At 48.7% G+C, this 16,245-nt stretch overlaps 1 protein-coding gene across 1 annotated transcript in view; it reads right to left on the bottom strand.

The window, feature by feature from the left end:
• Positions 1-16,245, bottom strand: part of LOC117438180 (transcription factor 4-like) — a 78,089-nt gene that overhangs the window by 13,128 nt on the left and 48,716 nt on the right. The window contains exons 9-14 of the mRNA XM_034073647.1: positions 14,119-14,224; positions 13,226-13,359; positions 10,426-10,558; positions 8,135-8,202; positions 5,931-6,009; positions 1,990-2,063 (exon numbers count right to left, since the gene is read on the bottom strand). Of these exons, the coding sequence (XP_033929538.1) occupies positions 1,990-2,063; positions 5,931-6,009; positions 8,135-8,202; positions 10,426-10,558; positions 13,226-13,359; positions 14,119-14,224 (594 nt within the window). The remainder of the gene's footprint in view (positions 1-1,989; positions 2,064-5,930; positions 6,010-8,134; positions 8,203-10,425; positions 10,559-13,225; positions 13,360-14,118; positions 14,225-16,245) is intronic.

Here is a 16,245-nt window from a genome sequence, read left to right on the forward strand (position 1 = left end):
ATTCCCATCCATCCACTTTATCCAATGGGATAATGCCATCTCAATCCAATGGGATCACCACCATCTCCATCCAATGGGATACTCCCCATCTCCTCCCATATTCCCATCCATCCACTCCATCCAATGGGATAACCCCAATCTCCTCCCATATTCCCATCAATCCACTCCATTTTATGGGATCACCACCATCTCCATCCAATGGGATAATCCCCATCTCCCCCCATATTCCCATCCATCCACTCCATCCAATGGGATCACCACCATCTCCATCCTATGGGACCACCACCATCTCCATCCCATGTTCTCCTCCATCCTATGGGATCACCACCATCTCCATCCAATGGGATCACCACCATCTCGTCCTATGTTCTCCATCTTATGGGACCACCACCATCTCCATCCCATGTTCTCCTCCATCCTATGGGATCACCCCCATCTCCTCCCATATTCCCATCAATCCACTCTATCCAAGGGGATCACCACCATCTCCTCCTATGTTCTCCTTCATCCTATGGGACCATGACCATCTCCATCCTATGGGATAAGCCCCATCTCCTCCCATATTCCCATCAATCTCCTCCATCCTATGGGATCACCACCATCTCCATCCTATGGGATAACCACCATCTCCTCCTATGTTCTCCATCCTATGGGATCACCACCATCTCCATCCCATGTTCTCCTTCATCCAATGGGATCACCACCATCTCCTTCCTAGAGTACCACCACCATCTCCATACCATGTTCTCCTTCATCCTATGGGATCACCACCATCTCCATCCTATGGGATCACCACCATCTCCATCCCATGTTCTCCTTCATCCTATGGGATCACCACCATCTCCATCCTAGGGTACCACCACCATCTCCATCCCATGTTCTCCTCCATCCTATGGGATCACCCCCATCTCTTCCCATATTCCCATCCATCCACTCCATTTTATGGGATCACCACCATCTCCATCCCATGGGATAACCACCATCTCCATCCTATGGGATCACCACCATCTCCATCCAATGGGATCACCACCATCTCCTCCCATATTCCCATCCATCCACTCCACTTTATGGGATCACCACCATCTCCATCCTATGGGATTACCACCATCTCCTCTCACATTCTCCTTCATCCTATGGGATCACCACCATCTCCATCCAATGGGATAACCCCCATCTCTTCCCATATTCCCATCCATCCACTCCATTTTATGGGAACACCACCATCTCCATCCCACGTTCTCCTTCATCCTATGGGACCACCACCATCTCCATCCAATGGGAACAACCATGTCTATCCCATGCTCTCCTTCATCCTATGGGATCACCACCATCTCCATCCAATGGGATCACCACCATCTCCATCCCATGTTCTCCTCCATCCTATGGGATCAACCCCATCTCCTCCGATATTCCCATCAATCCACTCTATCCAATGGGATCACCACCATCTCCATCCCATGTTCTCCAGCCTATGGGATCACCACCATCTCCATCCAATGGGATAACCCCCATCTCTTCCCATATTCCCATCCACCCACTCCATCCAATGGGATCACCACCATCTCCATCCTATGGGACCACCACCATCTCCATCCCATGTTCTCCTCCATCCTATAAGATAACCACCATCTGCTCCCATATTCCCATCCATCCACTCCACTTTATGGGATCACCACCATTTCCATCCCATGTTCTCCTTCATCCTATGGGATCACCAACATCTCCATCCAATGGGATCATCCCCATCTCCTCCCATATTCCCATCCATCCACTCCATTTTATGGGATCACCACCATTTCCATCCCATGTTCTCCTTCATCCCATAGGATCACCACCATCTCCATCCTTTGACCACCACCACCTCCTCCTCCTCCTCCGCTCTCTTATCCTATGGGATCCAATCTCCATCTCCTGGGAAAAGGGGGGGGGGAAGCATGGATGAGGCATGGAAAAGGTCGGGAATGGGGCAGATCCCCATGGATCACCTACCAAGGAGTGTAAGGGACCTTCATAAGTGGGAGATGCTGATGCTTGGCCTCCATTCCTAGACCATACAGCTGGGCCTGCTGGTAGCAAAACGGGAAGCACCATTAGAACACCGGCATTCCCAATGGATTCGGGATGGGAAAACACCTGGGAAAGCCGCCATAAGGAAGCATGGAAAACCGGGAATGGGGTGGGGGGTTTCCTCTTCCATTGGTTGCCATAGGATCGAGGGGAGCGAGAGGATCCCGTTTTCCATACGGCATTCCCAACTTTCGGCCTCGGATTTGCTCATCCCATGGGATGCTCTCTGCTCCATAGGGTCCTTATTCCGGGAATGCTCCATGGAGCATCCAAGAGGAAGCTCTGCCCCATTCCCACTTTAAGTAATCCTTTGGGAATATGGCTTTGGATGCTCAACTATTCCAAACTCATCCCGATTTTAGGCCTGGAAGTGCATGGGAAGTGGGAATATTCCATTCTTGGAATAGCTTGGGAATTGGGAATGCTGCATCCTTGGATGCGCTCAGCATCCCAATGGATGAAGCGATGTGGTCCTCACCTAGACCTGGCTCTTAAGGTCCTATCCATCCCAACCCCATCCTAACAAGTCCCTGGAATTGTATGGGAATTGGGAATGCTGCATCCTTGGAATAGATTGGGAATGTTCCATTCTTGGAATAGATTGGGAATTGGGAATGTTCCTTCCTTGGAATAGGTTGGAAATTGGGAATGCTCCATCCTTGGATGCACTCAGCATCCCAATGGATGCAGCGCTGTGGTCCTTAACCTGCCTCCATCCCAATCCCATCCTAAAGGGCCTCCTTGGGAATTGCATGGGAATTGGGAATACTGCATCCATGGAATAGATTGGGAATGTTCCCTTTGGAATAGATTGGGAATTGGGGATGCTCCATCCATGGATGCGCTCAGCATCCCAATGGATGCAGCGCTGTGGTCCTTATCCTGCCTCCATCCCAATCCCATCCTAATAAATCCCTGGAATTGCATGGGAATTGGGAATGCTGCATCCTTGGAATACATTGGGAATGTTCCATCCCTGGTATAGATTGGGAATTGGGGATGCTCCATCCTTGGATGCACTCAGCATCCCAATGGATGCAGCGCTGTGGTCCTTAACCTGCCTCCATCCCAATACCATCCTAAAGGGCCTCTTTGGGAATTGCATGGGAATTGGGAATGCTGCATCCTTGGAATAGATTGGGAATTGGGAATGCTCCATCCTTGGATGCGCTCAGCATCCCAATGGATGCAGCGCTGTGGTCCTTATCCTGCCTCCATCCCAATCCCATCCCAAAGGGCCTCTGGAATTGCATGGGAATTGGGAATGCTGCATCCTTGGAATAGATTGGGAATGTTCCATCCTTGGAATAGATTGGGAATTGGGGATGCTCCATCCTTGGATGCGCTCAGCATCCCAATGGATGCAGCACTGTGGTCCTTAACCTGCCTCCATCCCAATCCCATCCTAACAAGTCCCTGGAATTCCATGGGAATTGGGAATGCTGCATCCTTGGAATGGATTGGTAATGTTCCCTTTGGAATAGATTGGGAATTGGGGATGCTCCATCCATGGATGCGCTCAGCATCCCAATGGATGCAGTGCTGTGGTCCTTAACCTGCCTCCATCCCAACCCCATCCTAACAAGTCCCTGGAATTGTATGGGAATTGGGAATGCTGCATCCTAGGAATAGATTGGGAATTGGGAATGCTCCATCCTTGGAATAGGTTGGGAATTGGGGATGCTCCATCCTTGGATGCATTCAGCATCCCAATGGATGCAGCACTATTGTCCTTAACCTGCTTCCATCCCAATCCCATCCTAAAGGGCCTCTTTGGGAATTGCATGGGAATTGGGAATGCTGCATCCTTGGAATAGATTGGGAATGTTCCATGTTTGGAATAGATTGGGAATTGGGGATGCTCCATTCTTGGATGCACTCAGCATCCCAATGGATGCAGTGCTGTGGTCCTTAACCTGCCTCCATCCCAATCCCATCCTAAAGGGCCTCTGGAATTGCATGGGAATTGGGAATGCTGCATCCTTGGAATAGATTGGGAATGTTCCATCATTGGAATAGATTGGGAATTGGAATGTTCTATTCTTGGAATAGATTGGGAATTGGGGATGCTCCATCCTTGGATGCGCTCAGCATCCCAATGGATGCAGTGCTGTGGTCCTTAACCTGCCTCCATCCCAATCCCATCCTAACAAGTCCCTGGAATTCCATGGGAATTGGGAATGCTCCATCCTTGGAATACATTGGGAATGTTCCATCCCTGGTATAGATTGGGAATTGGGAATGCTCCATCCTTGGATGCGCTCAGCATCCCAATGGATGCAGCGCTGTGGTCCTTAACCTGCCTCCATCCCAATCTCATCCTAAAGGGCTTCTTTGGGAATTGCATGGGAATTGGGAATGCTGCATCCTTGGAATAGATTGGGAATTGGGAATGTTCCATCCTTGGAATAGATTGGGAATTGGGAATGCTGCATCCTTGGAAGCGCTCAGCATCCCAATGGATGCAGCACTGTGGTCCTTAACCTGCCTCCATCCCAACCCCATCCTAAAGGGCCTCTGGAATTGCATGGGAATTGGGAATGCTGCATCCTTGGAATAGATTGGGAATGTTCCATCCTTGGAATAGCTTGGGAATTGGGAATATTCCATTCTTGGAATAGATTGGGAATTGGGAATGCTCCATCCTTGGATGCGCTCAGCATCCCAATGGATGCAGCGCTGTGGTCCTTAACCTGCCTCCATCCCAACCCCATCCTAACAAGTCCCTGGAATTGCATGGGAATTGGGAATGCTGCATCCTTGGAATAGATTGGGAATTGGGAATGTTCCCTTTGGAATAGATTGGGAATTGGGGATGCTCCATCCTTGGATGCACTCAGCATCCCTATGGATGCAGCGCTGTGGTCCTTAACCTGCCTCCATCCCAATCCCATCCTAAAGGGCCTCCTTGGGAATTGCATGGGAATTGGGAATGCTGCATCCTTGGAATAGATTGGGAATTGGGAATGTTCCATTCTTGGAATAGCTTGGGAATTGGGGATGCTCCATCCTTGGAAGCGCTCAGCATCCCTATGGATGCAGCGCTGTGGTCCTTAACCTGCCTCCATCCCAATCCATCCTAAAGGACCTCTTTGGGAATTGCATGGGAATTGGGAATGCTGCATCCTTGGAATAGATTGGGAATTGGGAATGTTCCATCCTTGGATGCGCTCAGCATCCCAATGGATGCAGCGCTGTGGTCCTTATCCTGCCTCCATCCCAATCCCATCCTAAAGGGCCTCTGGAATTGCATGGGAATTGGGAATGCTGCATCCTTGGAATAGATTGGGAATGTTCCGTTCTTGGAATAGCTTGGGAATTGGGGATGCTCCATCTTTGGAAGCACTCAGCATCCCAATGGATGCAGCGCTGTGGTCCTTAACCTGCCTCCATCCCAATCCCATTCTAAAGGTCCTCTTTGGGAATTGCATGGGAATTGGGAATGCTCCATCCATGGAATAGATTGGGAATTGGGAATGTTCCATCCTTGGAATAGATTGGGAATTGGGGATGCTCCATCCTTGGATGCGCTCAGCATCCCAATGGATGCAGCGCTGTGGTCCTTAACCTGCCTCCATCCCAACCCCATCCCAAAGGGCCTCTTTTCCTTACGCCATTCCCAAGGACCTCTTTGGGAATGGGAATGCCTTTCCCTGGAATAACCTCATCCTTCCCTACCCCATCTCTTCACATCCTATGGGAATACCCCCTTAAAACTCTGGAATCCCCCCGATTTCCCCCATCCCCCCAACCTCCCCCTTTGGGAATTGGCTTTTTCCATGGATTTCCTTTTCCTCCTTCCCGGAATTCCCCAATTCCAAACCAATCCCCGGGATCGTAGGGAATAAAAGGAGGCACAATACCTGCGAGAGAAGGGGGAGAGCCAACAGGAGTTGAAGGAGTGGATGGGAAGCTGGTGGTGGTGGGCTCTGGAGAGTAGATCTTTAAGAGACGATAGGAGCATTAAAAAGCATGGAATTCCGGGAATATCCCGCGGGAAAAGGCATGGGAAAGATGGGAATGGGATCGGGGGGTCGGTATTCCCGACGCGACGGGCGGGATGGGGTGGGAAAAGGAAGGGATGGAGGAGGGGATGGTGGGATTGGTGCTGGAGATGTGGATGGAGAAGGAATTCCGAGGGGATACTGGCATGGAGAGGCGCGAATCCCATTGGATCCTTAAGGAATGATGGCCCCAAACTGATCTATGATCATATATAGGCACAAATCCCATTGGATCCTTAAGGAATGATGGCCCCAGACTGATCTATGAGCATAGAAAGGCACAAATCCCATTGGATCCTTAAGGAATGATGGCCCCAAAGTGATCTATGACCATAGAAAGGCACAAATCCCATTGGATCCTTAAGGAATGATGGCCCCAAAGTGATCTATGACCATAGAAAGGCACAAATCCCATTGGATCCTTAAGGAATGATGGCCCCAAAGTGATCTATGACCATAGATAGACACAAATCCCATTGGATAGTTAAGGAATGATGGATCCCAAACTGATCTACGACCACAGAAAGGCACAAATCCCATTGGATCCTTATGGAATGATGGACCCCAAGTTGCTTTACTATTATAGAAAGGCACAAATCCCATTGGATCATTAAGGAATGATGGATCCCAAATTGCTTTACTACTATAGAAAGGCACAAATCCCATTGGATCCTTAAGGAATGATGGCCCCAAACTGATCTACTACTATAGATAGACGCAAATCCCATTGGATCCTTAAGGAATGATGGATCCCAAACTGATCTACTGCTATAGGAAGGCACAAATCCCATTGGATTCTTAAGGAATGATGGTCCCAAAGTGATCTATGACCATAGATAGACACAAATCCCATTGGATCCTTAAGGAATGATGGCCCCAAACTGATCTATGACCATAGAAAGGCACAAATCCCATTGGATCCTTAAGGAATGATGGACCCTAAATTGCTTTACTACTATAGAAAGGCACAAATCCCATTGGATCCCTAAGGAATAATGGCCCCAAACTGATCTACGACCATAGAAAGGCACAAATCCCATTGGATCCTTAAGGAATGATGGCCCCAAACTGATCTATGACCATAGATAGACACAAATCCCATTGGATCCTTAAGGAATGATGGACCCCAAATTGCTTTAATACTATAGAAAGGCACAAATCCCATTGGATCCTTAAGGAATGATGGCCCCAAAGTGATCTATGACCATAGAAAGGCACAAATCCCATTGGATCCTTAAGGAATGATGGCCCCAAACTCATCTATGACCATAGATAGACAGAAATCCCATTGCATCCCTAAGGAATGATGGCCCCAAAGTGATCTATGACCATAGATAGGCACAAATCCCATTGGATCCTTAAGGAATGATGGCCCCAAAATGATCTACTACTATAGAAAGGCACAAATCCCATTGGATCCTTAAGGAATGCCGACCTCAACATCACTCTCCCGCAGGATACAGACACATTCCCATCCAATCCTTATGGAATGACGGCCTCAACATTGCTCTATCCCAACGCATCCACCCGTTCCCATTGGATCCTTTAGGAATGGCAACCCCCAAACTGCTCTACTCCAATAGATGGACCCAATCCCATTGGATCCTTAAGGAATGTCGACCCCCAAACTGCTCTACTCCAAGAGATGGACACAATCCCATTGGATCCTTATGGAATGGTGACCCCCAATCTGCTCTACTCCAATAGATGGACACAATCCCATTAGATCCTTATGGAATGGCGACCCCCAAACTGATCTACTACAATAGATGGACACAATCCCATTGGATCCCTATGGAATGCTGACCCCCAAACTGCTCTACTCCAAGAGATGGACCCAATCCCATTGGATCCCTATGGAATGCCGGCCTTGAACATCATCCCACCCCATCCCATAGACCCCCGTGCGGCATTCCAGAAGCTTGGAAGCAGACCCTTGGAGGAGGACTCCATGGAACCCCCTTTGCCCACAGCATTCCAGTGGCATTCCCATTGGGATCCGAGGTCTCTCCCACCCCGCTCCCAATGGGAAATGAGCATTCCAAGAGGAAATGGATCCTTACGGATGCGAGCGCTTTCCCAAGGGCATCCCCAGTCTGGGAGCTTCCGGCTGCCCCATTCCCTCTGTTGGCTGCAAAACAAGAGGATGGAGGTCAAAAAAGGCAGGAAAAACATTGGGAATTCCCATTCCCGACCCCGTTTTCCATAGGATCCATCTCTATTTGCTGTTCCATCCGGTCCCGCGCACTCCCGATGGGATAACATCCCTCTATCCTCACATAGGGAAAAGCTTGGGATTTGGGAATGCTTCCCGGTTCCCCCAGCCTATATATCCATAGGATGCTCAAATCCCACTGGGAATGAGGTGGGATAGTGGGATGGAGTCAATGGGAAACTGGGGCTGTCCTATCCCTATTGGAATGGCGGAGCATGGAATTCCATTCCCATCACATGGATGCTCTTCCTCATTCCATCTTTTCCATCCCAGGATGAGCGTTATTCCCTAAATCCCAACCTATTATGGAATGCCCATCCATTGGAATTCCCATCCATTGGAATGCCCATCCATTGGAATGCCATCCATTGGATCAGGATGCTCATTGAGGGCAATGGGGGCATTGATGGATGCTCTTCCCATCAATCCCACATCATGGAATGGTTGGGATGGGATGGGATCTCTTCTACTTCCATGGACCATATCCCATTGGAACAGTAAACGGGAAGGAAGTGATGATCCCAATGGCTCCATCACCATTTATGGATGCTTCCCATCATATCCCATCCCACTTTGCCTTCATCCCTAAGGAATGGGGCCCCATAAATCCCTATGTTCCCAATGGCTCCATCACCACATCCAGATGGGTTCCCACCATATCCAATCCCACTTTGCCTTCATCTCTATGGAACCACCATCCATAAGTCCCTATGTTCCCAATGGCTCCATCACCACATCCCACCCCACTTTGCCTTCATCCCCATGGAATTGTGCCCCATAAGTCCCTATGATCCCAATGGCTCCATCACCACGTATGGATGGGTTCCCATCATATCCCATCCCACTTTGCCTTCATCCCTATGGAACCTGCATCCATAAGTCCCTATGTTCCCAATGGCTCCATCCCCACATCCAGATGGGTTCCCACCACATCCCATCCCACTTTGCCTTCATCCCTAAGGAATGGGACCCCATAAGTCCCTATGTTCCCAATGGCTCCATCACCACATCCGGATGGGTTCCCACCACATCCCATCCCACTTTGCCTTCATCCCTATGGAACCACCATCCATAAGTCCCTATGTTCCCAATGGCTCCATCACCACGTCTGGATGGGTTCCCACCACATCCCATCCCACTTTGCCTTCATCCCTAAGGAATGGGGCCCCATAAGTCCCTATGTTCCCAATGGCTCCATCACCACATCCGGATGGGTTCCCACCACATCCCATCCCACTTTGCCTTCATCCCTAAGGAATTGTGCCCCATAAGTCCCTATGTTCCCAATGTCTCCATCACCACATCCCATCCCTCTTTCCCTTCATCCCTATGGAATTGTGCCCCATAGCGCCCCATAGGGCCCTATGTTCCCAATGGCTCCATCACCACAACCAGATGGGTTCCCACCACATCCCACCCCACTTTGCCTTCATCCCTATGGAATTGTGCCCCATAGGGTCCTATGTTCCCAATGGCTCCATCACCACGTCTGGATGGGTTCCCACCACATCCCATCCCACTTTGCCTTCATCCCTATGGAACCACCATCCATAAGTCCCTATGTTCCCAATGGCTCCATCACCACGTCTGGATGGGTTCCCATCACATCCCATCCCACTTTGCCTTCATCCCTAAGGAATTGTGCCCCATAAGTCCCTATGTTTCCAATGGCTCCATCACCACGTCTGGATGGGTTCCCACCACATCCCACCCCACTTTGCCTTCATCCCTAAGGAATGGGGCCCCATAAGTCCCTATGTTCCCAATGGCTCCATCACCACATCCGGATGGGTTCCCACCACATCCCACCCCACTTTGCCTTCATCCCTAAGGAATGGGGCCCCATAAGTCCCTATGTTCCCAATGGCTCCATCCCCACGTATGGATGGGTTCCCACCACATCCCATCCCACTTTGCCTTCATCCCTAAGGAATGGGGCCCCATAAGTCCCTATGTTCCCAATGGCTCCATCACCACATCCGGATGGGTTCCCACCACATCCCATCCCACTTTGCCTTCATCCCTAAGGAATGAGGCCCCATAGGGCCCTATGTTCCCAATGGCTCCATCACCACATCCCACCCCACTTGGCCTCCATCCCTATGGAATTGTGCCCCATAGCGCCCCATAGGGACTCACCCATGATGGGGTCGGTGCCGTTGGCCGGGGGGGTGCAGGAGGAGGTGCTGTAGTGTCCACTGGTGCCCCTATGGAAGGTGGACATCGGGGGCAGGCTGGAATTGAGCTCCCCCGAGGAATGGGATGGGAAGCTCTGCATGGAAAGAGGCAGGAAGTGAATTGGGATATAGGGATATAGGGATGGAGGTCATGGAATGGGGATAGGGATGGGGGGAGATAAGGGGGTTGGGGGGGATGGGTAATGGTTATGGGGGGATATAGGGAGGATGGAGAAGTATGGAGATCCCTATGGATGATGGAACATCATGGAGATCCATAAGGATGATGGTCCATCATGGAGATCCATATGGATGCTGGACCATCATGGAGATCCCTATGGGTGCTGGACCATCCTGGAGATCCCTATGGATGCTGGACCATCATGGAGATCCCTATGGATAATGGACCATCATAGAGGTCCCTATGGATGCTGGACCATCATGGAGATCCCTATGGATACTGGTCCGTCATGATGATCCCTATGGATGCTGGACCATCATGATGATCCCTATGGATACTGGTCCATCATGGAGGTCCTTATGGATACTGGACCATCCTGGAAATCCCTATGGATGCTGGTCCATCATGGAGATCCCTATAGATGCTGGACCATCATGATGATCCCTATGGATACTGGTCCATCATGGAGATCCCTATGGATGCTGGTCCATCAGGGAGATCCCTATGGATACTGGTCCATCATGGAGGTCCACAATGATGCTGGACCATCATGGAGATCCCTATGGATGCTGGTCCATCAGGGAGATCCCTATGGATACTGGACCATCATGGAAGTCCCCAATGATGCTGGTCCATCCTGGAGATCCCTATGGATACTGGTCCATCATGGAGACCCCTATGGATACTGGACCATCATGGAGACCCCTATGGATACTGGACCATCATGGAGAACCCTATGGATGCTGGACGATCATGGAGAACCCTATGGATGCTGGACGATCATGGAGATCCCTATGGATACTGGACCATCATGGTGATCCCTATGGATGCTGGTCCATCATGGAGGACCCTATGGATGCTGGACCATCATAATGATCCCTATGGATACTGGACCATCATGATGATCCCTATAGATGCTTGACCATCATGGAGATCCCTATGGATGCTGGACCATCATGATGATCCCTATGGATGCTGGACGATCCTGGAGATCCCTATGGATACTGGTCCATCATGGAGACCCCTATGGATACTGGACCATCATGGAGAACCCTATGGATGCTGGACGATCATGGAGATCCCTATGGATACTGGACCATCATGGTGATCCCTATGGATGCTGGTCCATCATGGAGGACCCTATGGATGCTGGACCATCATGATGATCCCTATGGATACTGGACCATCATGGTGATCCCTATGGATGCTGGTCCATCATGGAGATCCCTATGGATAATGGACCATCATAGAGGTCCCTATGGATATTGGACCATCATGGAGATCTCTATGGATGCTGGACCATCATGATGATCCCTATGGATAATGGACCATCATAGAGGTCCCTATGGATGTTGGACCATCATGGAGATCCCTATGGATGCTGGACGATCATGGAGATCCCTATGGATACTGGACCATCATGGAGGTCCCTATGGATACTGGACCATCATGGAGATCCCTATGGATGCTGGACCATCATGGAGATCCCTATGGATACTGGACCATCATGGAGATCCCTATGGATGCTGGTCCATCATGGAGATCCCTATGGATACTGGACCATCATGATGATCCCTATAGATGCTGTACCGTCATGGAGATCCCTATGGATACTGGACCATCATGGAGATCCCTATGGATGATTGTCCATCATGGAGATCCCTATGGATACTGGACCATCATGGATATCCCTATGGATAATGGTCCATCATGGAGATCCCTATGGATGCTGGACCATCATGGAGATCCCTATGGATGATGGTCCATCATGGAGATCCCTATGGATGCTGGACCATCATGGTGATCCCTATGGATACTGGACCATCATGGAGATCCCTATGGATGCTGGACCATCATAGAGATCCCTATGGATACTGGACCATCATGGAGATCCCTATGGATACTGGACCATCATAGAGATCCCTATGGATACTGGTCCATCATGGATGTCCCCAATGATGCTGGACCATCATGGAGATCCCTATGGATGCTGGACCATCATGGTGATCCCTATGGATAATGGACCATCATGGAGATCCCTATGGATGCTGGACCATCATGGAGATCCCTATGGATACTGGACCATCATGGAGATCCCTATGGATACTTGACCATCATGGAGGTCCCTATGGATACTGGACCATCATGGGGATCCCTATGGATCCTGGACCATCATGGAGATCCCTATGGATGATGGTCCATCATGGAGATCCCTATGGATACTGGACCATCATGGTGATCCCTATGGATGCTGGACCATCATAGAGATCCCTATGGATACTGGACCATCATAGAGATCCCTATGGATACTGGTCCATCATGGACGTCCCCAATGATGCTGGACCATCATGGAGATCCCTATGGATGGTGGACCATCATGGGGATCCCTATGGATCCTGGACCATCATAGTGATCCCTATGGATACTGGACCATCATGGGGATCCCTATGGATCCTGGACCATCATGATGATCCCTATGGATACTGGACCATCACGGAGATCCCTATGTATACTGGTCCATCATGATGATCCCTATGGATCCCGCTCCATCCCAGAATTCCCTATGGATGCAGCTCCTTACCAAGCGCTCGTGCGGATGCAGGCTGCAGTAACTGCTGGATTGTGGGAGATGGGAAGAGTTTCCCAGCATCCCCCCATAGCCGGACTGGTTCATCCCACTGGAAGAGCTCCATGGATCACCACTGTGGTGGCCATCTGCAAAGGAAAAGCATGGATTCAATCCCTATGGAATGGGATGGGATCCCAAGGGCATCCAGGACCTCATCCCATTGGGATGCTCCAAGTGTTTCGGTCCCGATTTCCATGCGCATACCATTATCCCAATGGGAATTGCGTCCTTATAGTTAACCTCATCCCATGTAGGAGGTTGTGATCCCAAAGGTGGGAATTGGAGTCGGGAATGATGTGGGAAAGATGCCATTCCCATTGGATTCCGGTTGGGATCATCTCCATAGGGAAAAGGGGGATTCCCAAATGGATGTAGGGTCATCTCCATTGGAAAACTGGGAGGAGGTGGGGAAGACGCCATTTCCATTGGATACCGGTTGGGATCATCTCCATATGGAAAAGGGGGATTCCCAAATGGATGTGGGGACATCTCCATTGGGAAACTGGGAGGAGGTGGGAAAGACACTATTCCCATTGGATACCAGTTGGAATGGTCTCCATAGGGAAAAGGGGGATTCCCAAATGGATGTAGGGACATCCCCATTGGAAAACTGGGAGGAGGTGGGGAAGACGCCATTCCCATTGGATACCGGTTGGAATGGTCTCCATAGGGAAAAGGGGGATTCCCAAATGGATGTAGGGACATCTCCATTGGAAAACTGGGAGGAGATGCAGAATTCCATGGATAGGGAATAGCCGCGATCCTTTGGGAATGCCATTGGGAATGCCATTGGGAATGCCATTGGGAATGCCATTGGGAATGCCATTGGGAATGGGATTCCTTACCTTGCATGAAGAAGGAGCTTGGAAAAGTGCTGGCGCCCGGTTTGGAGGATGGAAAACCGGGAGAATCCCGGTTGTAGTCGGCAGTGCTCGCGGATGGGGCGTAAACCTATGGGAAAAGACATGGATTTAGCTTGGATCCGATGGGAAACAGGGAAAAATGGCCCCTTTGGTCTCCCGGAATCCCAAATCCCATGGGAATTCCGCTCAGGAATGAGCGGCGCTTCCATAGGTTGACATTGTCCCGTTGGGAATGGGGAATACCGAGAGGTTGGGAAGATCCCAAAGGTTGGGAAGATCCCGACATTCCAATTCTGGAATATTGAACGCATCCCAACGCATGGAATTCCCAAAGATTGGGGGGAAAACATGGATTATTCCCCAAAATAAGGGGGAAATTCCTTCTTTTCCTTAAGGATTTGCGGTGATTCCCTATTCCATAAAGCTCGCGACATTCCATGTCCGTTTCCCATCGGATCCATGGGAAAGATCCGAGTTAAAATCCCAAGGGAATTCCCTAAAAAAAGGTGGATAAATGGAATTCCACATTCCCATGGGATCCCATTCCCTCTTCCCATATCCTACATCCGTTGTTTAATGCCTCCTTTGGGTTATCCCATTAAAAGACTGGAATCTCCTGCATGGATACGGACCCATTCCCATTTCCCTATGGAAGAGCATCCTGGATACGCTCCGACATTCCCAAATCATGGAAAACCCATTGGTTCCACATGGATAATGGAGGCGATGGAAGAGCATCCCCCCATTGCGATACAGGGAGAAAGCGGCTTCTCCATCCATGGCATTCCCATGTTCCCAATGAGATTCCCATAATCCCACCAAATCCTCCCTTTTCCAATGGGAATATTCCTCATCCCTGTATCCCAGTTTCCTTTATCCGAAGCCCTTTTCCCACTCCGACCAGATTCCCATTGGGAATATCCCACTTGTAGGAGCATCATTGTAGGAGCATCATAGGAGCATATGGAAAGGATGTGATCCCAAATCCCATCCCTAAATCCCTACATCCCTGTTTCCCAGTATCCCAAAATCCCTACATCCCTGTCTCCCAGTATCCCAAATCCCATCCCTAAATTCCTACATAGTAATAGGAATAGTAATAGGGATATTAATAGGGATAGTAATAGGGATAATAATAGGGGTAGTAATAGGGATAATAGGGATAATAATAGGGATATTAATAGGGATAGTAATAGGGATATTAATAGGGATAGTAATAGAAATATTAATAGGGATAATAATAGGGATAATAATAGGGATAGTAATAGGGATAGTAATAGGGATAATAGGGATATTAATAGGGATAATAATAGGGATATTAATAGGGATAATAATAGGGATATTAATAGGGATAAAAATAGGGATAATAATAATTAATAGGGATAATAATAGGGATAGTAATAGCGACATTAATAGGGATAATATTAGGGATATTAATAGGGATAATAATAGGGATAGTAATAGAGATAGTAATAGGGATAGTAATAAGGATAATAATAGGGATAGTAATAGGGATAATATTAGGGATAGTAAGAGGGATATTAATAGGAATAATAATAGGGATATTAATAGGGATAGTAATAGGGATATTAATAGGGATAGTAATAGGGATATTAATAGGGATAATAATAGGGATATTAATAGGGATAGTAATAGGAATATTAATAGGGATATTAATAGGGATAATAATAGGGGTAGTAATAGGGATAATAATAGGGATAATAATAGGGATAGTAATAGGGATATTAATAGAGATAATAATAGGAATAGTAATAGGGATATTAATAGGGACATTAATAGGCATATTAATAGGGATATTAATAGGGATATTAATAGGGATAATGGAAGCAGGTTGGAAGGGACCTTAAAGCCACAACTCCTGCCATGGGGGTGGTAATAATAGGAATGGGAATGGTAATAGCACTAATAACAGCACTAATAATAGCACTAATAATAGTACTAATAATATCACTAATAATAGCATCAATAACAGCATTAATAATAGAATCCAACTGGTTCCGGTTGGAAAAGGCCTTAAAGCTTCCCCATTTCCACCCCCTTCCTATTAGTATTCCCATTATCCCTATTTATCCTGGAATCCTTTGGCCT

Source organism: Melopsittacus undulatus (genome assembly GCF_012275295.1).
Source record: "Melopsittacus undulatus isolate bMelUnd1 chromosome W unlocalized genomic scaffold, bMelUnd1.mat.Z SUPER_W_unloc_1, whole genome shotgun sequence".
NCBI lineage: Eukaryota > Metazoa > Chordata > Aves > Psittaciformes > Psittaculidae > Melopsittacus > Melopsittacus undulatus.